The following is a 26235-nucleotide window of genomic DNA, read 5'->3' on the forward strand; positions in this document are numbered from 1 at the left end:
ATTTGGACATGTGGTCAGTGGCTTTTGGTCCAGAAGCGATTGGTTGGCTAGACCTTCATATTTGGTATGGAGTGGCAAAAAGTGTGATGTATTTTTTTATTTATTTATTTTTTTGATGACAAAATCTGCAGCACTGGCTTATTGAATTAATTAGGTGTTCTACATTGTCGGATCAATAATTATTCACATCCAACATGATTAGGGTCCTACAGAGAGGACACCAAATGTTCTTGGGATGTCCTTGTATGTGTGGCCCCTAAAGGTAAAGATGTGTTTGCTAACCACCACCTGCTGACGGATCTCGTTATTGCTTAATGAACCCCCCCCCCCCCCCGCCAAATACAACAGACATAAATGCTGGGGAAACCATGCAAAATGTTATCTTGTCCAATGTAGGTCAAGGGCACTTCCATACTGGTTGCCACAGGGGGTCCTGAATCAACCTGTTATCTGTGCAGTTACAGACTCTGGGAGTTCAAATCTTGTTTTCAATTACTCTTTTCCCAAGTGTCCCATTAGGAAATATAACGTGCAGAATTTAGTCTAGTGTTGTGAAGGTGCAATTTGCCATCTTGAGAAATTAGCAGATCAGTATTCTTCTAGTTTCTATACAATAATGTTAAATTTGAAAATGATCACTGTAGAAATTGGGGGATATGCCAAGTGTGTGCTTCTGGATTCAATGGATGCTGTCGCATTACGAAAAGAAGTGCATCATTCCCTGAAACCATAAAGTACAAATTATATGGAAACCATGGCATGGAGATAAATGATGGCCTACACATAAGTAACAATATACATAATGAAATGATCTCCTTCAGCTGCCCATATGTAGATTGCATTTCACTAGATTCCTGTTCTTTTGGCCAAAGTTTGTTCCCTGGTTGGGCCTACCAGCAACATAGAAATCCCTTTATCCATTTTGTTTAGCGTAGATGAAGGAATCAAGTATATGGCCAGATTTCGAGTGCACTTGCACCTCAGAATAACCAAAAGTTGTATTCAGGGGTTTTGCTAGACCCTGTCTCCTGGGGCACTGGCTCCTGGTCTTGAGTCAAGAGCCCCAGGTGGGTAGGAGCACTTATGGCTTGTGTCTAGGTGAGCATAAAGTGGTTGAATTATCTGGACATATTTAAAGTGGATAATTATCATTTACCTTACTTGATCCTAGTTGCTAAGCTTATACAGTATATTCTGCTATTGTTGTGCATGTATAGCATTTATATTAAAGTAATAGTCACTTTAATTTATACAAATGTATTTGAACACGTTGGAGTACTTTCATTCCTCATAGAAATCCTTTATTTTGCTTTTTTTTGTTGCCTCATTAGTTGCTCTTTTTTCCTATAGAATTTGTCCTGCCTCCTCCCCCTCCCAACGATGACTCCATCTTGAGCCCAGGGTCTTTTCCACCTCCTCCACCTTCCTTCAGTGACGATGTTCTTGGCTCCCCCACGTCTAGTTTCCCCCCTCCTCCACCTCCTGAGTTTGCGGAACCCTTCCCGCCCCCTGCAGAGGAATCCTTCCCATCACCACCTCCGCTGGAAGAAGCCAGTGATATTCAGGTAAGAGAGAACAAATAGGATTTGTTGAACATTTTTATGCACTATTTTGGAATATTTTCTTGCACCCCTTTTTTTGTTTCTAGAAGCCAAGTAGTACCATTTTTTTTTTAAAGCATTGCCTTGCCACCAAAGTTCATGCTTTGTTAACTGACCAATAAACTATTATTTTTATTTGAAGATAAGTTGGATCAGGATTTTGGTAGATATTTAGATGCTGTCCTTTTAGTTAGGAGGCTGCTTTCTCAGATCCAACGGATCAGAAGAGGAGGTCCCCAGAACAACAATTTAAGTTTGGTAGAATGAAGGGAACAGTAGACGTATGGCCAACAGTCCAGCTCAATTTTTATTTGTCATGGGAGTACAAACTATAGACAGTGCATTTTGAGGGCTCTATTGATTCTTTTTGATCAGGGCTACAGATAACCTTTGGGGGCACTATTCCTTATAATATGATGGGATGCCATTCTTTCAATTCACACCAATAACGAGACAGATTTCCTCCCATTGACATCAATGATAGAGCATAATTTCCCCCACTGACATCCAGCGATGGGCACAATTATTCCCACTAACATCATTGATGGGGCACAATGCCTTCCTTCTACACTACCGATGGGGCACAATGCCTTCCTTCTACACTACCGATGGGGCACAATGCCTTCCTTCTACACTACCGATGGGGCACAATGCCTTCCTTCTACACCACCGATGGGGCACAATGCCTTCCATCTACACCACCGATGGGGCACAATACCTTCTGCTGACACCACACAATGCCTTCCGTTGACATCCCTGGTAGGGCACAATTCCTTCCACTGGCTCCACTGATGGGGCTACATTCACCTGTATGCACCAACAACCTACACCAACAATGGGGAATTATTCCACTGACTGATGCCAATTATGGGGTACTAGTGCCTCAAATGACACAAGTGATAGGCAGTGCTGGATTACCAATTAGGCAGAGTAGACACTGGCCTATGGGCCCCATGCCGTTTCAGGGCCCCACAACAATGGATCACAAAAATATTGATTGGATCATGAATGGAAATTTTGCAATGAAGCTTTTACATTGTTCACAAAAGATATAATCAACTCAAAAGAAAAAACTTTACATTAAAGACGCTAGAGAAAATCCTGTATTAATGTAATGTACCCTAGAACAACTTAAAGTCCTTAATCTGTAGATATCAGATTTATATTAGTTTGTCTCTTAAAGCGGTAGTAAACCCACAGATTGTTTTTGTTTTTTTAAACCTGTAAGGCAAAAGGCATAATGAGCTAGTATGCACTGCATACTAGCTCATTATGATATACTTAACTTAGAACGAGGTGTCGGCAGGTCATCTCGGTCTGCTGCGATGTCATCACTCCCTCACGGGAGACTTCTTTCCCGGCTAGGTCCGGCAGCATCTGCCGAACCTTCAGCCGGGAACTCGGAGCGCATGCCCTGCTGAAGTCAGCAGCTGCTTCCAAAGGGAATATCTCCTAAACCGTACAGGTTTAGGAGATATTCTTATAACCTACAGGTAAGCCTTATTATAGGCTTACCTGTAGGTCAAAGTGAAAAAAAATGACTTTACTACCGCTTTAAGAGCTCATCCTCATTCAGCTGTCAGTTTTGTGAAAGAATTGTATGCAACCTACGTCCATGTAATGTACAGTTGCACACTACTTAATTCAATGTTATCCAACTAGAGCGCACACACAAGAAAGCTCCCGGAACCTGCAAGGGGGGGCCCAAGGTTTTGAGTGCCTAGGGGCCTCCACAGAGTTTAATCCACCACTGGTCATGGGGCATTATTCCTCCTTCGGCTGACTAGAGGCGCTAGATCATTTCTTTCCACTGACCACCAAACCCTTGGTGCATTTTTTTGCGTCCTCTCTCCACCAAACCTAAGGTATTGTTTACTCCCACATTGGGGCATTTTTTAAACCAACTGATCAGTCTAGCCCCTCCTAGTCTGAAGGATGGTGTACTGACCCTTTGAAAAGTTTAGGGATCCCTGTTTGATGATGAACAAAAAAACAAAAACTAAACGAGATTGTCAACCATACATTTGGAGCTTTCTTCATTCTACCCAACTTACTGCTGTTCTTTCAATTTGGAACACTACATTGATCAGAGTATTTATAATCTACACAGCCTGGATTGCTTCTATTAATGTAAGATCCTATTTATGAAGTACGAAATTGATGTTTTGCGATTGGTGCTGCCTAAGTATTTATTGATTATTTTACCTGTTTTATTATTGATGAAAATAACCCACTTGAATCAATTTTGTTAAATGCAATTGTGTCTTTACCTTTTTCTATTTTTGAAGCCTATGTAAAAACAATATTGTTGTCATTTGTAGATAGGATATGGAAGGTTTAACTCCCCCCCCCCCCCCCCCCAAAAAAAAATCCAAAATTGTATACCAAAGCAAGGGGTAAGAGGAAATTTCCAATGGGGACAAATTCTCTAGGGACATCTAAGATAAAAATTCCCCTCAGTTTGGGGGAATTTCCTCTCATTTCCTGTTGTATCAAAAGGAAAATCTCCCCGACGGGGGCACAAAAAGCAAAAAATACCCTGCTAGGGGCTTTAAAGGGTAACTCCATTTTTGTGGGGAGAAAAATAACAAATAACAAAAAAATAATATAGCATATACAATTGCAACACCAGTCACATTGTAGTTGAATATTTTTTAAAAATTACCTTTCCTTTTCTATGTGCAGCTCTGTAATTTTTCTGAAAATGCAATATGGCAATCTGGAGGTGTTCTGTACACATAATGTGTACAGAACGTCCCCAGAAACATAATTTCCTGTTTGTGTGATTGGCTCACCAATTTTCACAGAAGTCTGCACTAAGATACAAGTCAGATTTCAGACATTCCCTGCAACAAAAATGTAATTTTTGGTGAGATACTTTCAATAGGAAATCACAGCTAAAGGGCATGCAGGCCCAGCAGATTTCCTTATTAGTGCCCTGCAGGTGCAGCAGCTGACTCATAATTATGAAACCACTGTCATTAGACTCTCCCCCCCCCCCATGGAGACAGAAAAGTGATTTCTTCAGAGTAACAAAAGGTAGGAATCTACCAAAGTTTGGTAAAATCATTGCAATGTACACAGATCATCCATGTTTGTTAGTTTGTTTTTTTTCTCAATAAAAGTAGAGTTACGATTTAACTCTTCCCTTCTCCATGAAAAAATGGCTATACATACAGGTGTTTTTTTTTTTGGATAGATTGATGAGGGACTAGAACCCCCTGTCAGTTTTTATTGCTGTCTGTGCCCCCATTAAGAAGATTCACCCTCTTCCCTATTTGTCCTGTTTACCATTATCATTGAAGGTGGAAAGTAAAGGAAAACTCAAAATTTTGGGTTGTCACTAGAGAAGTAATAGAGGGGAAATCTTCCAATGTGGACACTAGTTCTGGTGAGCTAGGGGTCCCCAAGGACTTCCTTTAATTTGCAGAGATTTCCTCTCACTTCCTGTTTAGCTATGGGACAGGATGCGAAGGGAAATCTCTGCAATGGGACACAGATGGTGAAAAAAAACAAAAAACAGACAGGGGTCATAACCTTCACTTGCTCTCCAAAAGAAAATGTTTTGCCTATAATTCTACTTTAACTTTGCTGGCTTTAACTTTTTTTTTCATGAGCGAGCCTGCCATTCACTTTTTTACTTCGTTTTCCATTTTGCTCTTCTGTGAACTGTAGAAAGATTAAGTCCTATTACAGGATGGAAAAACAAAAATTAATTTATCGTCAGTCTTTACAGTTACTGGAAGTACCATAATGGAAAGTTGTGTTTGGTAAATTACTTGAAAAGATGCAATGTACAGATATTGCTCTTGAGTTTTATATACACTCATTATCTTATAATGTTATGTTTCCTTTTTGAGTTATGGTAGTTTGATTACAAAGATTATTTTTTCACTAGCTTGTCATCCCCCCCCCCCCCCCCATTTCTTCCTGTTGGAAGTCCTGTTTGTGCTTCCTTTCATCTCTCCACCAACCATGGAGGGTTTTGTTTCAGCAAAGGAAGGCTGTTATCTCTTAGGCCGCGTACACACGCGGGGACTGTTCGCTCAACTTTGTCCGTCAAACAGTTTCAGCGGACAGTCCGCTCAAAATTAGCATGGACGGACTTGCCCACACACGACGAACGAACAGTCCGCTGAAACCGTGCGCGATGACGTGAACGGCACGTACGACGGGACTAGAAAACGACGTCCTATACACTGCAATGCAAACTTCGGCGTGTAAATCCTTTCTGAGCATGCGCGGAACTTAGTTTGACGAACAAGCCTACACATGAGGGGACTGTTCGCTGAAACAAAGTTTCAGCGGACAGTTTTTCGGAATTTTCGAAAAACTTTGTTCAGCAGACTGTCCGCTGAAAGTTGAGCGAACAGTCCCCGCGTGTGTACGCGGCCTTAGTCTCCAATTTCTCAAATTTTCAGCCCTGCAGGAACGTTCGTTTTTAAAGGATTTTTCTTTATAGGCATGCCTTATAACATTATATATATATATATATATATTGTGTGTGTGTATGTATATGTGTGTATAATTATAAATATACTGTATGCATGGCGCAAATCTGGATCGTTTACTTTAAAACCTAACTTTGATCTACAAAAGTACTTCACTCTTGGTTCACAGGTTCTACCACCACCTCCTCCAGCTCCACCTATTCAACTAGTATCTGCACCGAAACCTGCTGCACCAGTTCCTTCCAAGCCCACTCCCCCATCAACATTTTCTCCAAAAAATCCTCCTACATTTTCCCCCAAGCCCGTTGGCCCGTCATCTTTCAGCCCTAAGCCCGCCGCTCCTGCACCAGTTGCTCCAAAGCCTGCTTCTCCATTTGTTCCAAAAGTCTCAGCTCCTCACACATATTCCCCTTCACCACCTGCCGCTAACCCTCCGCCAGCTCAGACCTTCTCCCCAAAGCCAAGCGCACCATCATTTTCTCCAAAACCGACTCCATCTCACACCTTTGTTCCGAATCCTTCTGCTCCACACACTTTCTCTCCCCGGCCAGCAGAGCCAAGTTCAGAGGCCTCGCGACCACCACAGCAAAAGTTTCCACCACTGCAGCCTGCGGTGTCTGAACCTCCAGCATCCTCCATACCATCATCTGTACGGTCACCAGGATTCAACTATGCACATCAACGAGAAAAGCCTCAAGTGCTTGAAAAAGCCAGACCGGATGAAAATGTCAGGGCTCCAGCCCCGCAGAAGGAGTTTAGCAGAAATTTTGTGCCACCAGAGAGTGTTAAAAGCGGAGTGATAAAAGCAAATGGGACCTCTGTCCCTAAAACACAACCGGAATATTTTCAGTCGCCAAGGCCGCAGTCAGATGGCGTGCAGACCAGAGGACCTCAGCCAAGCCTGCAAAGACCTTCTGAGCCAGTAAGGAACTTTAAAATAATGCTTTAAATTGAATGTGAAAGTGAGGCAACAGTGGTTGTGACAAGTTATTTAAATTGTCCAATCTCATGTTTATCCTACAATAGTTGGCCAGTCATCCCAGGAGATCCAACCATAGATCTCTCTATCTGGATAAAACTGTCTGGATTGGTTGGACTTCTTGGGTTTAAATAGTATTTTTAAACCAAAAATTTATTAATTCTAATTTTGGGTAGTGTAGAAAAAGGTTAGCTTTGTTGGGTTTTTACTGCTTCTGGTTTCTCCTATTGACCATTGTCCCCAGGACTGAAAGTGAGGGAAAATCCAAAATGTTATCTTATTACTAGGACATGAATGGATGGAACACTTGTTTCAGAGACAACTGTCTTGAGGGGATATCTCCTATGGGAGATTTGCGTGCTGCTTTTTGTGGAGAAATCTTACCAATTGGATACAAAAAAAAATCTGAAAAAAAGGCCGTAAACATGATGGGGTTGATTTACTAAAACTGGAGAGTGCAAAATCTGGTGTGGCTGTGTATGGTAGCCAATCGGCTTCTAACTTTAGCTTGTTCAATTTAAGGCTTGACAAAAAACCTGGAAACTGATTGGTTTCTATGTAGAGCTGCACCAGATTTTGCAATCTCTAGGTTTAGTAAATCAACCCTGATGTCAGCCATGAGAAATATAATTGGGCAGATGAATTATCGTGGGTAGGCAATTCTTCCAGTGTAATGTTGTTCTCTTGCAGAATCGGACTGCTGGCTCCACTACCCTAAACATGAAGGAAGTGGAAGAGCTGGAAATGCTGACTCAGCAGTTAATGCAGGAGATGGACAAACAGCCCACAGGAGAAGGACACGTCATGGGTACATACCATTTTCTTTTTAATCACTAAAGCTTCATGTTGTGTGATTGTCTTGCCTTCCAGTATTACTCAGGCTTTAAAAAGAAACTTAACCCAAGAAAAATATGGAGGCCACTATTGACAAATGTTGGAAGTGACCCTTATGCCCCGTACACACGATCGGAAAGTCCGATGAGAGCTTTTGGTCAGAAAATGCGATTGTGTGTATGCTCCATCGGACGTTTGCTGGCCAGCAAAAGATTGAGAGCAGGTTCTCTATTTTTCAGTCGGAAAAAGTTCAAATCGGAAATTTCAATTGTCTGTACAAATTCCCACACGCAAAATTCCTACGCATGCTTGGAAACAATTCGACGCATACTCAGAAGCATTGGAACTCGGGAGCTCTGAACTTCTCGGCTCGTCTTAGTGTTATACATCACTGCGTTCTTGACGGTCGAAAGTTCAGAGAACTTTTGTGTGACCATGTGTATGCAAGCTTGAACGGAATTCCATCAGAAAAACCATCATAGCTTTTTCTGACCAAAATTCCAATCGTGTGTATGCGGCATTAGGCTTCAGAACATTCTAAATCACTCCATTGGAGCAAAGCTTGCAACTAGGGCCTTTAGACCATATTCTGGGCTTGTCTATTTTGGTTCAAAGTCAAAAGCTGGCCATACACTTAGTCAATCTTAACTACTTTATTGGTGGAAAAAGACATTTTGGACTAATAAAACTTTGCTAGATGCTGCCAACAATGTTCCTGGTTCCAAAGTAATCATGGGGATAGTCTCCAAAATGATTAGAGTTTTATTGCCCATATTCCAAATACAATTTCAATTTGAGTGGCTCTCAAGGTGACCATTAATTCTTCTGTAGTTTGAAGGCAAGTCCAGTCTGTCTCCAACATGGCACAAAATTAAATGTGACCCTTTTGCGTATCGGAGACTAGTTGAATACTGTGTGCTGTGTTTAAAGGGATTGTCATTAGGTGAGGTTTGTCTGTTCTAATGTAAACGCTTCAGAGCATAAGTTAAGTGGAAATCATAAGTGTTTAACCGGCCAGGGTCACCAGTGAAAGCTGGAGCCCTGCCGGAATCGCGAAACGGGGCCAACTGTCAGCTTAATTTATGTAGTTTGAATATTTTTGGTCTTTTTTTGGATGTTGGTAACTATTTTCATCCATTTTTGAGCTCACATTCTGTTATGAATACAGGAAAACGTACCAGCTTCAGCGTGGGTTGCAGTGTCTGCTAGCATGGATGTTGCACCTATTGAAGGCTTCAGTGCCTTCAAAAGGGGAGTATTGACGTTTGGGTAAGGGTACAAGTTTTGAAGCATTAGAATAAAATTCCAGGATTCAATTCTGCTTTACTTAATTTTATTTGAATTCTAATTTAATGTTAATTTAAATGGTAAAAATGTATCTAGTGATGCAGAGGCTCCATAGTTAAAAGAACCGATATACAGTAAAACCTTGGACTGCGAGTAACTTGGTCTGTGAGTGTTTTACAAGACAACATTTTAAAATAAATTTTAACTTGATATACCAGCAAGGTCTTCCAATACGAGTAGCGCCACATAACAACTGAGTATAAAAGAGAAGAGAGGCGCCTCTAAGTGTAGCAATATGGTTACATTTAATGAAGGTTCAACCTTTTTAGGTTTGGTCCACATTGCCACGACTTGGGATCCAACTTGTGAGACTCCAAGTTGCGTGACATGTGAAATCCCCTTTTAGTCAATGAGAGCTGTCTCAATTAGCACTACTAAAGTCACTCCAACTTTAGAAAAGGTTCCTGTACTACTTCCAGGCGACTTCTATCTGACTTGTGCCCATAGACTTTAATGGAAGTTGCCTTGAAGTTGCCTTAAAGTCACATTGCTATAATCTTTTTATATGGACTATAGACTGAAGGACTTATGAATAAATGGTTGTGGAATGAATCGTCAGTTTCCATTATTTGTTATGGGGAAATTTGCTTTGATATACGAGTGCTTTGGATTACAAGCCTGTTTCCGGAACTAATTATGTTCACAATCCAAGGTTTTACTGTACAATGATTGAAAGGGTCAGGCCAGGAACAATCAAGCTGGGGTGGAAAAGGTTAGGTATTCTCCAGCTAGGAAGGCGGGCTCTATTGGACTTACTACAGCTTCTTATGCACATTTTCAGAAACTCACGTAAGCAATTTCAGTACCCGAGAGGAGCCTGTACAACTGTGCAAGACTGAAGGGAAGGCTGGGAGTCAACATTAACAGTACCCTTATCTAGAAACACCTGAATATAAGCATTCAGAGGGGTGACAAAATACATTTGGCCATTAAGGACGTCACCTTTTGGAAGCACTGTCCTATTTGCAAAAGTCGGTGATTTAGTGATGGCAGTATTGTTGTCGGTGGTCATTTGCATGGTGCTATGTGCTGGTTTTGGTTGGTATGTCAAAATTTAATTTTATACTGAAGGGTATAAATGTTATTTGTAGACACGTGAATTAGATCTGGAGTCCTTAATTAAATCTCCTTCTAATTGTTTCCAGACTAGAAATCTGTTTACTGGTTCTCACGCAGATTAGCCACTGTAGACTTGCTGTCAAACTTTTTAATCTGAAACTGCCATGTATTAATGAGCCCAGATGGGAAAGAAGCCCTATTTTGATTTTCATTAGAAGTGGGTAGTGTTAGGATTTATGTCAGAATTGTACAGTTGTACAACCTTCTGTTTTGATTTCTAATAAGCTATACGTGTGGGTCTGTCTGTTCTACTATCAGATTGTATTACGTTTGGTCATGTTAAAGTAGGACTCAAGCCTCACCTGTATCCACTGGCTTCTGCCACTAGTGCTTGTCAGAAATCTGTGCAGCTTGTAGCCAGCTGCAGGCTATTTTCCAGCCTGTAGGTGGCATCACGCTGCTATTACAGGTGGGGTGGGGTTCGATGTGGGAAAGTGTCTTCCCTTACCCCACTGGCTCTCTTGGGGAAGAACATTGTTTGATTGATTGGATGATGAAATCTCACAAGACCTTAGTGGTCATCTTGATGGGGAACCTGATAAATGAGATGCCCCATGTCCTTCAGGTGTACTTGAAGCAAGTGGCAGGATAGGGACAGGAACCCACTACTAAGGTAAAGCATTCAATGCATGCAAATGTTCTGGTAAGTAGAGATGGATCAGGGAGGTTTTCTGCAATTTGGAACCCTGTGTAGTGCCCAAGTTTTTTTTTTTTTTTTTTTTTCCTCACAGAATAGGTGCATCAACTCCCCCTTCTGAGTTTCCTCTTGTCTCCACCCCCTACCCATCTCCAAGCACTAGCCCTTTGTTCCACCTCCTAACCACCTCACAGTACCGCCTCTTTTAGAGACTAAAGAACCAAGTATCATTTTGTGGTGCTAAGTAATTTGTTTAGTGTTTGTTACTGAAAACAAGCAACAATAGACCCCTCCAGCAACAATAGAACTCACACAAGCAATAATAGATCCCCTAGCAATAATAGATTCCTCACACATTATCCCCCCCCCCCTCCAGCAACAATGGACCCCCTCTTTTATAAAGTGCATCCCAAGCAACAATACAATAGACCCCCAGGAAAAAACTGATTTGCCAGCAGCCAGAATCAAGATTCTCCAGGAGCCAGCAACAGTAGATCCCTCCCAGCAACAATTGCCCCCCACACAAAAATAGATCCCCCACCAGTGACAATAGATCCTCCAGCACCCATTGCTATTACATTCATTCAGTGCTGGAGGGGCCCGAACTGCGTTACCTCTGGAAAAAAAACCTCCTGCTGGTGCCAAAACTAGGAAAGTAAAGTCTCGACCATATGTGTCAATGTATATCTAGTAGAATTATCCACATTCAACTGGACTTCTGCAGTGTTTTAGATGTTTCATAGCTTATTCCAGCCATTTTCATCCAGGGTTTCGCTAGAGGTTGCAAGGGGTTCCTTAAATGGTGGTTGATTGTGCTCCCATTTGATGATGCCTGCATAGTTCCTGGGCCAACACCACTTGGCAAAGCCAGCAGCATGACACCAGTGATCTTTTAATCTGCCTGCATTGGTGGCTTTCTACCCACTGCTTTAAGGGTTGCATTGTTCCTACTGACTATCGATGTGAGAGGCATTTTCCCATTGACCCCCAATTAATTGGTTGCAGTGAGGGCTTCTTAAGGCCTAAAAATTATTTTAGGGGTTCCTCCTAGGGTAAAAACTTTTCAAAAGGGTGGTTTATCCAGACCACTTCTTCATTTTTAGTGACTGGCAGAAATATACCTCAGTGTTTATATCTATTTATATCCAGACACCTTAATCCAACCACCATGGAAAGGCAGATGATGTTGTCCAAGAACAAGATGGGAGGTGTAAAAGTTATTGAATGCATGTAGATTGGGGTACACTGGATAAACTTGGCAACCTCTCAACAAACAAATTGCTCAACCTTGGAGGGCAAATTCTACAGGTCAAGTCCTAGCAGTCTACCTACTGATTATGGAAAAGTGATATCAATTTGAGCACATTAAGTTGTACATTTTGGACATTGGGGACAACTAGTTCACAAAGAGGTGTGAAATAGGCCATCTATGTCTGGAACAATTGCTGAACAGGTATGTGGGTCTGTGACCCCATCTGTCTTCAACATATACCTACTCTTCTAAGATCTCTACTTTGGCAGCAATTCACACCTTCAACCATGTAAATCCAATGATTGACACCTATGCAGACTCCCTTGCCCTAAAATGGAATTATGTAACTAAAACATGGTGGTTTCACAACTTTCACACCTCCCATTCTGTTCTTGGACAATAACACCTGCCTTTCCATGGTGATTGGATTGATGTATTTGCTACCTGTGAGGATATAAAGGATGGGGAATGTTCCTGACTCACTAGAACGGAAGAATTGGCTTGGAGAAGCTACAAGCCAACCCCAATCCATGCGCCTGACCCCTAATCTACATGCAGGTTGCTGGACAAATGGTTTTTAAACTTTTTTTTTTAAGCAGATGATTAGAGCCTGATGCTCTAATTGGCTTAAAAAAAGGGTTGGCTCAGGGAGCAGAGCACTGCACCCTGAGCCCACCCAGTTGTGTGACATTAGCAAATTAATATTCCCTAATGTCTTCCTGCTTCTCCTCCCGGGCCAATCAGGAAGCGTCTGAAGACCCACTTCCTGAAATAATGGCCCTGGCTCATTACTCAGCAAGCTTGAGTGAGGAAGGGCAGTGACAGTCTCTCTAAACCTCCAGGAGCCCTACCCCGGATCCAGCACCACCTTGTCATCGGCCTCCTAAAGTAAGGCCACTGATCACAGCCTTCCCATCTGTCTCCCACACGCGGGAGGAAATCGGCATTAGTTATATTGAACTTCAGCCGCCACTGGCTACAGAACAAGTCCAGTTGAATGTTGTGACCAATTACTACTAGATGTTTGATGAGAATGTACTATATGATTATAGTGGATGATATTGAGAAGGACCATTTATGGACTGGTTGTTGATTGTCAATTGTTGGTTATCCTCCCCCCCTCAGATCTCTGCGGATTCTGCGGTAAGGGTCTTTCTCGGACAGAGACGGTGGTGCGAGCAGGGGAACACCTATACCATGTACATTGCTTTACATGTTCTAAGTGTGAACAGCAGCTCCAAGGTCAGCAGTACTACGAGAACAAGGGACGTCCACTCTGTGAGGACTGCTACCAGGTAAGTGCATCAGTTGCCACCTGGATATTGAATGCCAGAAGAAGGGGGTTTGCTAAGTATAAGTACAAATACAAAGTATAAATACAGCTTTACAGAAAGCAGCCAGTGAAAGCAATTTAACTACTAACACTATCCAATAAATAATATACTGTAACTGGATCATTCTGTTTAACTGGATGTGTTTTCTAACTTCCTAATAATGACTGATATACTATGACAACTTTCTTATTGCCCGATGGAGCCCTAACAGTTCACATATATGGAGTAAAAGAATGCATGTGTCAAGATGTGATTATATGTCCAAATATGAAATTTTATTTGTCCAATAAACGACTCTATCAAGAGGTGACATCCAACACATTTTGGGGGTTATGCACCTATAGCCCTTATAAAAGGGTATACATGCTTAACCCCCAACTGTATTGTCTGAAAAGCATTGGTAGCTCACTGATTGCTTGACCCTCTCACTGCCCATGTAACATATGTGCGGTGGCCAAGAGCATGGGATTTAACCTCCCTATGCCACACATATGCGTTCATGGGTGCCAGTGACTGTTCTGTCAAAGACAGCTCTTGGTCTCTGTTTATGATCATTAGGCAGTGGGATCGACTCCCGATCATGTGACCACTGTGACAGCCAGCCACAGTGGTCACGTGATCGGCTGATCCTTCCCTCTCAATTACCTGCTATCAGCTGCTTGCAATCCTCTGTACAGTAGAGTTATTATGGTCACTATTTAATAAAGTATTATTGTTCATTGCGCTACTGTGATTGTGTAGATTGACAATGCATTTGTTTTCACCTTTTTGTTCAATTGTTATTTTTTTTAAAGTAGCAGCGCGTTTATTTAGTTCCTTAGCGTAGTGCTTATATAAGAATATATTAAATGAGTAGACCACATATCATCTGTGATTTAAATTGCCGCAATCCTGTACTTGACTTGCCGTGAATCTGAGGTGCGAGTCAGCCATCCTTCTGTGCAGAGGAGAGTTTTCAGTAATTTTCCTCTGTAATTCAGCCCCAGTTCAGCCTGTTCACTCTCGCTAATTGCCTGATTCTGAGCAGATTATTTTTAAAAAAAAATTCCGTTCCTCTGCCTCTTCAGAAATATTCCATCGTCGGCTCTGTGAGCTGGACTGTGATGATGAAACGCTTATCTCCCCCTCTAAGTGGATTATATTAGAGAATGTTAGCGAGGCGAGATCACAGGGAGCCATTATATTACATCTCCAAGTGTTAGTGTAGATGCTCTTTGTGAACCGTTGTGGTGTTCAGATCTGGGCCATTGTGAGGATTGGACACCCCGCCGAGTGTTGTTTACCTGCCGAAAAGATTTATTTCAAAGGCGTATGTTAGCAGAGTTCTCTTTTGGGGTTATTTTTAGGTAATTTTTTTGGGGGGGGGGGGGCAGGGTAGTACATCTCTGCAATAAATTCACATCCCCAAAGCGTAAAATTTTATTTTTATCCCTTTATTTGAGCTGATAGAGCCACTCGTTATTTACCTTCTTAAAGCGGACCTCCGCCTCCAATTCGAAAAATAAAATAAAAATATATACACACGCACACATACAATAATAAATATATATATATATATATATATATATATATATATATATATGTATGTATATGTATGTTTATGTGTGTATATGCACACACATACAATTAAAAAAGTGTATATATCGACTGTGTATGCATATGTATATAGTATATCACACAAGTGAGTACACCCCTCACATTTTTGTAAATATTTTATTCTATCTTTTCATGTGACAACACTGAAGAAATTACACTTTGGTACAATATAAAGTAGTGAGTGTACAGCTTGTATAACAGTGTACATTTGCTGTCCCCTCAAAATAACTCAACACACAGCCATTAATGTCTAAACCGCTGGCAACAACAGTGAGTACACCCCTAAGTGAAAATATCCAAATTGGGGGAAATTAGCCATTTTCCCTCCCCGGTGTTATGTGACTCATTAGTGTTACAAGGTCTCAGGTGTGAATGGGGAACAGATGTGTTAAATTTGGTGTTATCGCTCTCATGCTCTCATACTAGTCACTGGATGGTCAACATGGTACCTCATGGTAATGAACTCTCTGAGGATCTCAAAAAAAAAATTGTTGTTCTACATAAAGATGGCCTAGGCTATAAGAAGATTGACGAGACCCTGAAACTGAGCTGCAGCATGGTGGCCAAGACCATACAGCGATTTAACAGGACAGGTTCCGCTCAGAACAGACCTCGTCATGGTCAACCAAACAGGTTGAATGCAGATGCTCAGCGTCATATCCAGAGGTTGTCTTTGGGAAATAGACATGTGAGTGCTGCCAGTATTGCTGCAGAGGTTGAAGGGGTGGGGGTCAGCCTATCAATGCTCAGACCATACGCCACACGCACTGCATCAAATTGATCTGCATGGCTGTCCTCCCAGAAGGAAGCCTCTAAGCCCTTGTACACACGGTCGGAGAATCCGTCGGAATGTGTCCCATCGGACCGCGTTGTCGGATAATCCGACTGTGTGTGGTATGCATCGGACTGATTCCATCGGAATATCCGTCGGACCCAATTTTCCAACTTGTTGGAAATATTTTATAACAAACTGGTCCGATCAAACATACTCCGATCATGTGTAGAGAATTTTGATCGGACCAAGTGCCACGCATGCTCAGATCAAATTCCTACATCAAAGCTATTGGCTACTAGCCTGAATGTAGTCCCATCGTAATGAAATTACATCATCACGTTCTGAAAGATCGGATTTTTCGACAACTTTGTCCCACCGTGTGTATGCAACAGTTTTGGACAAGATCCGACGGACAAAATCCGACGGATTTGGTTGTCGAAATCTCCGACCGTGTGTACAGGGGCTTATAAAGATGAGGCACAAGAAAGCCTGCAAACAGTTTGCTGAAGACAAGCAGACTAAGGGCATGGATTACTGGAACCATGTCCTGTGGTCTGATGAGACCAAGATAAATTTATTTGGTTCAGATGGTGTCAAGCGTATGTGGTGGCAACCAGGTGAGGAGTACAAAGCCAAGTGTGTCTTGCCTACAGTCAAGCATGATGGTGGGAGTGTCATGGTCTGGGGCTGCATGAGTGCTGCCAGCACTGGGGAGCTACAGTTCATTGAGGAAACCAAGAATACCAACATGTACTGTGACTTACTGAAGCAGAGCATGATCCCCTTCCTTCGTAGACTGGGCCGCAGGGCAGTATTTCAACATGACAACCCCAAACACACCTCCAAGACGACCACTGCCTTGCTAAAGAAGCTGAAGGTAAAGGTGATGGACTGGCCAAGCATGTCTCCAGACCTAAACCCTATTGAGCATTTGTGGGGCATCCTCAAATGGAAGGTGGAGGAGCGCAAGGTCTCTAACATCCACCAGCTCTGTGATGTCATCATGGAGGAGTGGAAGAGGACTCCAGTGGCAACCTGTGAAGCTCTGGTGAACTCCATGCCCAAGAGGGTAAAGGCAGTGCTGGAAAATAATGGTGGCCACACAACATATTGACAATTTGGACATTTTCACTTAGGGGTGTACTCACTTTTGTTTCCAGCGGTTTAGACATTAATGGTTGTGTGTTGAGTTATTTTGAGGGGACAGCAAATTTACACTGTTATACAAGCTGTACACTCACTACTTTACATTGTAGCAAAGTGTCATTTCTTCAGTATTGTCAGATGAAAAATAATATATTTACAAAAATGTGAGGGGTGTACTCACTTTTGTGAGATACTGTATATGTGTAATATATATATTATAATATTTTTATTTTATTTTTTTAACTGCCTTTTTGCATTTTTTATTTTTTTATATGTGGTGGGCAACACTTCTTCTTGCCTAAGCAAGAAATTACACTGTGCATGCATGTGAAGATGTGGTGAAGAGCTCTGTCTAGCCCCTGGTGGGACCTTCCTCACATCTGCACATGCTCAGCCTTCCCTGCAGACACCTGCAAAGGCGGTGCACTTACGGAGGCCCAGGACCTCCGTCTTGTCTGCGCATGTGCGCAAAACTGGGCATGTGCACAGATTTGCCACAAGGCTCTACCAGGTCCTGAAGGCAATGCGGAGCCCATCAGCACATTTGCACATGTGCCGGACATTAAAGTATGTGTGACCCTTCAACTTGTAAAACAACCCATTCAGCTTAAAATAGAAATGAAAGGCAAAATATGTGCATATATCTTCAATAAACATTATCAATGAATGTTTTTCATTTTTTTATAAGTCAGCACATTCCCTTTGTTCTCAGCTGCATAAGGAGCTCAGAGAGCTGGAGGAGGAAAAACAGCAGGACGCTGGTTTTCCCAATTAATGTCTGTGCAGGAGGGATGTCGGCACAAATCTGATCATTGGAGGAGAGCAGGCTGAGTCCCCAGCAAAACTAGAAAACTGACCATGCTGTGTTGTCATGCCTAGTGTGGTCATTTATTATTATTATTGGAAAGCAGAGGTTCTTGAAAGAACATCAGGGATTTCACGAAGACCCCTTTCACACCGAGACAGTTTTCAGGTGTTTAAACACTAAAAATAGCACCTGTAAAGCGCCTGAAAACTGCCTCTCATGCCTCCCCACTGTGAAAGCATGAGTGCTTTCACACTGGGGCGGTGCGCATGCGGCACGGGAAAAAAAGTTCTGCACCAGCATCTTTTGGGCGGAGCCCATTGAAATGAATAGGCAGCGCTTCCTAAGCCACAGGTTATCGCTAATGGACCCGCCGCCCCAGTGTGAAAGGGGTCATAAAGGAAGCAATACAAAGAACAGGATACTTTCTCATACAAGTACATGGTAGCGCAGACACATATATCAGGAATATGAAATGTTGGGCTAACATATTCTTTAAAGTGGAGGGCCACCCTGAAAAAAAAAAAAATATTAAAAATTACAAAAAAAATCTAAAAAAAAAAAAGGAAAACATTTTTTATTTTTTTTTTACTTACCAGAAGTGCCTGTTGCTAGGCACATAATCCTAATCTTCCTCTTCCTCCTCCGCGGAGATCTTCTTTCTTCTCTCCTCCGTGCGGCGTCTTCTGGGTAATGGGTCGCGCTGTGTTCTGGGAACTGTGTGTTCCAGAACACAGCGCGTCCCATTCACAAAGCGCTGTGTGACTCGCGCATGCGCAGTAGGAAATGGGCAGTGAAGCCGTAAGGCTCCACTGCCTGTTTCCCTTACAAGGAATGGCGGCGCCGGGACCCGAGAGCCGAGGGACGGGTCGGCCTCGGGCGGCCGACATCGCGGGCGCCCTGGACAGGTAAGTGGGCTGATTAAGTCAGCAGCTGCAGTGTTTGCAGCTGCTGACTTTTTATTTATTTTTTTAAACGGCCCTCCGCTTTAAGGGGGCATAATGTTCCTCCTTAAAGCTCTGGTGCTCTGCCCGACTTCCTCTTTGTTCCAGTGTTTGTGGTCTTCAGTTTTCTAAATCAGATTTTTAAATCAGATTTTTATTTTTATTTTTTTACATTTTTTTTTTTTTTCAACCCACTTGGGATTTCAGTGTACATAGTTAGTCAGGTTGAAAAAAGACACAAGTCCATCCAGTTCAACCACACAAAAAATAAAATAATATCATACAATCCCGTATACCCAATTCTATACCCACAGTGGATCTAGGCGAAATACCCCAGCAGAGCATGATCCAATTTGCTAAAGCAGGGGAAAAAATTCCTTCCTGATCCCCCGAGAGGCAATCGGATTTTCCCCGGATCAACTTTACCTATAAATGTTAGTACCCAGTTATATTCTGTACATTTAGGAAATAATCCAGGCCTTTCTTAAAGCGATCTACTGAGTTGGCCAGAACCACCTCTGCAGGGAGTCTATTCCACATTTTCTTACTCTGAAGAAACCTTTCCGTATTTGGAGATGAAATCTCTTTTCCTCTAGACGTAAAGAGTGCCCTCTTGTCCTCTTTGTTGACTGTAAAGTGAATAACTCAACACCAAGTTCACTATATGGACCCCTTATATATTTGTACATGTTGATCATATCCCCCCTTAATCTCCTCTTATCAAGGGAGAATAAATTCAGTTCCTCTGATCTTTCCTCATAGCTGAGTTCCTCCATACCTCTTATCAGTTTGGTTGCCCTTCTCTGCACTTTCTCCAGTTCCCCGATATCCTTTTTGAGAACTGGTGCCCAAAACTGAACTGCATTTTCCAGATGAGGTCTTACTAATGATTTGAACAGGGGCAAAATTATATCTCTAAAACAGGGGCAAAATGATATCAGAGGGAGAGTTATCCATATACTACAGGCGTACAGTTAGGAGCTCACTGGATTTCTGGAAGATCAGCAAGTATTTTTTTTGTACGTTGCAGTGTTTTTATAATTATTATTTTATTATACGAGGTTTATATAATGCCAACCAGGGCTGCTGTTAGAAACCACAGGGCCCCATACAGCCAACCAGACAGGCAACCCCCCCAATGGGCAACCCCCCCTATGCTTCAGTTATGAATGAACACAGTGAGTGATCGATATCGATCACTCATCTGGTTCATTCAGAAAAGGAAGGGGCTGGTAAATGTGACATATTTACTGGAGAGCCATACAGAGGGTTGGTTCCAGTTTTTAGACTTGCCTGTTTCATTATTTTTGGAATCCCTGCTTTCCCAAGAACTATGGTGGCTGAAAAAATCTTCTGCCTCATGGGACTTCTGGATGCCTATTCCCCTGCCTCATGCCGTGGTTTCATCTGCTGACACCCCACATTGCTACTGTATGGGGTGAGGGGGGGGGGGTTGGGGTTTCAGGCATTCGACATAACTAGAAATGAGTCGGGTGTTATGATTTTTCTGGCTGTTCTGTTCTGTAAGAGAATGAAGAATCCAGGAACATGCAGCTGGAAAGTGTCTAAATTTCTTCTTTTTTTTTTCAGAATATCTTGTAATTAAATAAAAAATATAAAAAAGTGACCATCGCTTTATCCTCTAAAATAACATACTTACTTTATAGGTATCAAATTCTCTTTGCTTCAGGCTGAATACAATAATGCCAAGCACCCTGTAATATATCCAAGTGGTGTTTTTTTTTTTTTTAAGAGCTCCATCTAGTGGCCATCTCTGTGCTAGACAGTACAGTCCTAAATATAATATAATATAATTATTATTTTTTTTAGTTTTTATAGGCTGAATGTTAGTGGGTAGTGATATGTTGTCACTGTTTTAAGAAAAATGTAATAAAATATAAATAGCTGCCATAAGGTTGTAATAATGCTGATCATGATTTTAGGACACATTGGAATGTTGTGCAGTGTGCCAAAAGAGGATTACTGAACGTTTGCTGAAGGCAATGGGCAAGGCCTACCACCCAGAATGCTTCACCTGTGCGGTGTGCCACCGTCCTCTGCAGGGCGAGCCTTTTATAGTGGACCAGAACAACCTGCCACATTGTGTCGCAGACTACCACCGGTAAGCTTCGTTCTTGCATAGTAGACATGGACTTCCTCAACTGCTTTTTGTCCTGATTCCTCTAGATCAGTGGTTCTCAAACTTTTTGATACCAGGGCCCAGTAAATTCTTCCATGCCACAATGAAAAATATAAAGTTGATGCTCACACAAAAAAATATGGGTATACAAATACATTGAAATGCTGTTGGAGGGATGGAGGTTGTGCAGTGGATTAGGAAACTCTGCAGCTGACTTGGTGGCCATGTGGGGGAAGAGGTTTCTGAAGGAAACTGGGGGTGCGATAGAGGGCTGCAAGCTGGTGAGGGGGGGGGGGCACTGTGGGAGGCTGTGTAGCACTAGAAGTTGAGGCCTCTTAGAAGGCCAGGGGCACTATGAGCCCCATTGGGAGGTTGTGGGCACTATGGGAGCTGGGAGGTTACGGGATATGCAACTGCCTGGAGGCACAGGAGAAGAGTCTGCATCTTCTTGGAGACCACGGTCTGATGGTTGACAACCATTGCTCTAAAGCTTTTTCCATTTACAATCCTTACAATGTGTTTATTTTGTAGGCGATATGCTCCTCGCTGTTCAGTTTGTGGGGATCCGATTGCCCCTGAGCCTGGCCGGGATGAGACTGTGCGGGTGGTGGCTCTGGAGAAGAACTTCCATATGATGTGTTACAAGTGTGAGGTGAGATTGTGCAACTTTTCTATTCCCATTTTCAAACTCTACAAACTTTTGATGTATATTTACCCCAGTATATGTTTAAATGTTCTGTTTAATGATCTTTGTTCATGGGGCAAAAGTATAATTGAAACCTCTGGTTACTGCATTCATTGATACTTCATGCCCCATGTCTTCTATCTCACCCTGTCTTGAAGTTATAATTTCTTTAACAGATTTATTGGTTTTCTGATGTTGGAAGTAGTAGAGTGCTCTACTATGTTAACCACTATACCAGGGCTTCTATACCATGGTTCCATGGAACCCAAGGATTCCTCAGAGTAATGCCGCATACACACCACCAGACTTTTCAACAGACTAGGTCTGACGGTCTTCCCGACGGACTTTCGGCAGATGTGCGATGGACTTTCTGAATGAGCTGACTTGCGTACACACGAACGGACTTTCCGGCAGACTAGGTCTGACGGACTTGCCCGTTCCTTGATTTTGAACGTGACTCCAGGTATGACGGGACTAGAAAGGGAAGTAAATCTCGCAGCTTTCATCGGCGAGATTGACACCTTGAGAGCCCCGTCGCCTGATATGGATTTGAAGGGGAACCCCCTACACCGAAAAAACGGCGTGGGGTCCCCCCAAAGTCCATACCAGACCCTTATTCGAGCATGCAGCCCGGCTGGTCAGGAAAGGGGGTGGGGACGAGCGAGTGCCCTCCCTTAACCGTACCAGGCCGCATGCCCTCAACATGGGGGGGTGGGTGCTTTGGGGAAGGGGGGCGCCCTGGCCGTTGGTTGTCGGGGTCTGTGGGTGGGGGGCTTATCCAAATCCGGGAGCCCCCTTTTAATAAGGGGGCCCCCAGATCTTGGCCCACCACCCTATGTGAATAAGTATGGGATACATCATACCCCTACCCATTCAGCTGGGGGAAAATGTGTCAATAAAAAAACACACTATACAGGTTTTTAAAGTAGTTTATTAGGCAGCTCCGGGGGTCTTCTTCCGACTTCTCCACGCTTTCTGGTTCTTCTGGGCTCCTCCGCTGTCTTCTGCTCTTTTGCTAGTGGTGGCCTGGCTTTCTCCTTCGTTGTCGCCGTCTTCTTCTTCTTCCTTCTTCTTTTCTTCCGATGTTGCCAAAACGCTCTCTCCCGCTGTAATGCTATTGACACGGTGTGCGACGACTAATATAGGCATAAGGGGCGGGGTCACCGGGTGATTTCACCCAGTGACCCTGCCCCTTATGCCTATGTAAGTAATCCTGCACCGTGTGCACGGCATTACAGCGGGAGAGAGCGTTGTGTCGACATCGGAAGCACTGAAGAAGAAGAAGAAGACGGCATTGGTGACAAGGATGATGAGGAAAGCCGGGCCACCGCTAGCAAAAGAGCGGCAAAAGAGCAGAAGATATCGGAGAAATCCCCGAAGTTGGAAGAAGACCCTCGTAGCTGTCTAATTACTTTAAAAACCTGTATAGTGTGTTTTTATTTTTTATTGACACTTTTCCCCCTAGGTGAATGGGTAGGGGTATGATGTACCCCATACTTATTCACATAGGGTGGTGGGCCAGGATCTGGGGGCCCCCTTATTAAAGGGGGCTCCCGGATTCCGATAAGCCCCCCGCCCGCAGACCCTGACAACCAACGGCCAGGCTTGTCAGGAAGAGGTCCTTGTCCTCATCAACATGGGGACAAGGTGCTTTGGGGTGGGGGGGGGACGCAGGGTGCCCCCTTCCCCAAAGCACCCACCCCCCATGTTGAGGGCATGCGGCCGGCCTGGTATGATTCAGGGGGGGGGCTCGCTCATCCCCACCCCCTTTCCTGACCGGCCAGGCTGCGTGCTCGGATAAGGGTCAGTTTTTTGTTTTTTTTTGGCGTAGGGGGTTCCCCTTAAAATCCATACCAGACCTAAGGGCCTGGTATGCCCCTGGAGGGGCATTCCCTCTCGCGCTTGCTGCAATAGGAGAATGTGTTTTTCCTATTGCAGCGAGCGCGAGATATACAGTATCCTGCAGCCGAGAACCATTCTCACGGGCAGGTGCTGTAGTTGCCCTTGCGTCGTATTTGGTCCGTCGGACCAGCATACAGACGAACGGGCTTCCCAATAGGAGAACTTGGTCCGGCGGACCAAGATTTAAAACATGTTCTATTTCTAGGTCCGTTGGACTTTTGGGAAGAAAATATCAGATGGAGCCCACACACGATCGAATCGCCATGATGGATTCTGGTCCGTCAAGTCTGCTGGAAAGTCCAATCGTGTGTACGCGCCATAAGGGTTGCTATGGATTCCTTGTGCAATTTCTTCTTCTCAGACAAGTTCCCACTGACACCATCAATCTTTTTATCTATCTATCTGTAAGGGGGTAATTCTTCTCAATGACCACAACTGTAAGGAGCATTCTTCCCACTGACCATCACACTAATGTATCATTAGTTGTAGACATAGTAATTTTATGCAGGGGTTCCCCGAGATTGGAACGTTATTTTAAGGGTTTCTCTGTGTTGGAACGGTTAAGAGGCTACACTATACCATTTTAGTGGAACATTTCGAATTTTGATGAAGCACCTTTTTGGCTAGATTTTTTATTTTTTTTTAAAAAGAAGATGATGACTACCAAAGACCTGACATGTTTTCAAAACGCCCATTGTTTTGTTTGCCAATAAAGGGCTTACATGCCCAACATTTTTATAGTTGCTAGCTGGTCATTTCCATGACCCTTTCCTTGTTGTGCCATCTAGTCTTTATGAGCTCTGCCTCCACAGCCTGCCCTCTCTAATGCCTTGGACAATTGGTTTGGTCTCACCCGCTGGAAGTACACTAGAAGAATATTGTTTGAAATGTTTTTATCTTAATAACTTTTGTTTAATTTCCTAACTTATAGTGGATTCATATCAACATATGTTTTCGGCCACAATGATGATGAGCAGGATGGGAACATTTTTCACAAGTGAACACATTTTCCAACATTTCAAACCAGACTAAATTTGCAGTACATGGCCAAATTTATCTTTGCGCAAAGGTTGAGAATAGATCTCCTAGTAAACATGCATACACAATATGATCTTGGCTTCTTTCCGCTGGAAATTCAAATGTTTTTGGCTCATTTATTCGATTAAAAAAAAGTTTATTCTTTTAGCTCTGATCGTAAAAAGAAAATTTACAAAACAAATACACACTGTATGTTCCTACCGTGCCTTGCCCGAGGTACTTGTGAAAATGTTTTTCCTCAATTTGCCCCCTTTTCTTTCTTCCAGGAATGTGGTTGCTCTCTCTCTGTCGAGGCTGATGACTCTGGCTGTTTCCCATTGGACGGCCATGTTTTGTGCAAGAAATGCCACATAGTGCGTGCACGGGCTGTTCACTGATGTTACCCTCCCAGCCACCTTCTACTACAAGTACTAGCCTTGTCCACCAAAGACTCTTGGACCTTCTTCCTGGCCACACCCGTCCATGCTGCTGCTTCTACTGTAGTTCAGTGTTATGGATATTAACCAGTTTACAGCTTCTGCCGAAACTGATAGTTAACTGCTGGTCAGCCGTCACTTAGCTGCTAACCACTAGTTAGTAAATCTTTGCTTTTAGCCTGCCAGAAAAAAAAAAAAAATTGTCTATGTCTTAGTTCCAACATATTCTCTATATAATTTTTTTCCTGTGTTTCTGAACTTTCTTCATCTCATGATCTGAGTGAGACTATCAATGGACAGGTTTTTGTTTTAACCTGCAATTTCTTTTAGTTTATCTTAATTTTGTTTTTGTATTTTATTCCTAAGTTTTTAGAAGGCCTCTTGAGACCATTGAATTGCCATGTGCTCTTCCTTTAATTCTTTAGATTCCAAACTTTTTTTGTTTTCACAAGTTATTTTTTCACTAACCCATTCATATGTGTTACTGATTATTTGCACATGATTTTTTATAACCAAAATTAGGTTTAATGTGACAAAAAGAAGTATCTGTTATGCCAAAACAGATTCTCATGATTAATGGTTCCAAGCCAATGAAAGTGTACAGAGCCTGTAATATGGAATAAGACCCCCTCCAAAATACTTTAAAATGTGTCAGAACTTCAGGAGTATATAGGACCATATTTTTTTAATAGTGACTTTTTTTTTCTTTTTTACGATAAACTATCATATTAAAAATTGGAGAAAAAAAACATGAAAAGGAACTGTGGCTTGCTCATTTAAGTCTTCTCTTTAGTATTCTTTTGTAGGCTCTGTTGTAGGGGTTTGATTACAGTTTATTGATAAGAGCAAAATGGATGAGTGCTTGAAGTGAACATTAAGTAGACCAGTAGGCGCATTTTAAAAATGATGATGTTCAACACTGCACTGATGGGGTTAAGGATGATGGGGCTCTGGGGTAATGGGGTTCGGGGATCTGGCTCTGGGATATGGCTCTTCGATCTCTGGGCGATGGGGCTCTGGAATCTCTGGGTGATGGAGCTTTAGAAGCTTCAGGTTTTTGGGTGCTGGTGTTGTGGGATCTCCGGGTGATGAGGTTCTGGGTTCTGTGGCTCTTGCAGCTTTGGGTGATGGGGCTCTGGAAGCTTCGGGGGTCTGGGCGATGAACTCAATTTAGAGCTGTGCCCAACCACAAATGAACAGTTCAAATAAGCAAACAAGTCACATTTCCAACCCA

At 42.8% G+C, this 26235-nt stretch overlaps 1 protein-coding gene across 2 annotated transcripts in view; it reads left to right on the forward strand.

Moving 5' to 3' along the window:
• The window catches only part of ZYX (zyxin), a 45143-nt gene extending 19385 nt beyond the window's left edge, over nt 1-25758 (forward strand). For both annotated transcript variants that reach the window (XM_077455105.1, XM_077455103.1), the window contains exons 3-9: nt 1351-1565; nt 6222-6974; nt 7722-7839; nt 13346-13515; nt 20764-20942; nt 21492-21612; nt 24852-25758. In XM_077455105.1, the coding sequence (XP_077311231.1) occupies nt 1351-1565; nt 6222-6974; nt 7722-7839; nt 13346-13515; nt 20764-20942; nt 21492-21612; nt 24852-24962 (1667 nt within the window). In that variant the 3' untranslated portion in view covers nt 24963-25758. The remainder of the gene's footprint in view (nt 1-1350; nt 1566-6221; nt 6975-7721; nt 7840-13345; nt 13516-20763; nt 20943-21491; nt 21613-24851) is intronic.
• The last annotated feature ends 477 nt before the right edge of the window (nt 25759-26235 follow it).

Source organism: Lithobates pipiens, unplaced genomic scaffold (assembly GCF_037356315.1).
Source record: "Lithobates pipiens isolate NorthernLeopardFrog02 unplaced genomic scaffold, aLitPip1_a1.2 Scaffold_25, whole genome shotgun sequence".
In the NCBI taxonomy this organism is placed as follows: Eukaryota; Metazoa; Chordata; class Amphibia; order Anura; family Ranidae; genus Lithobates; species Lithobates pipiens.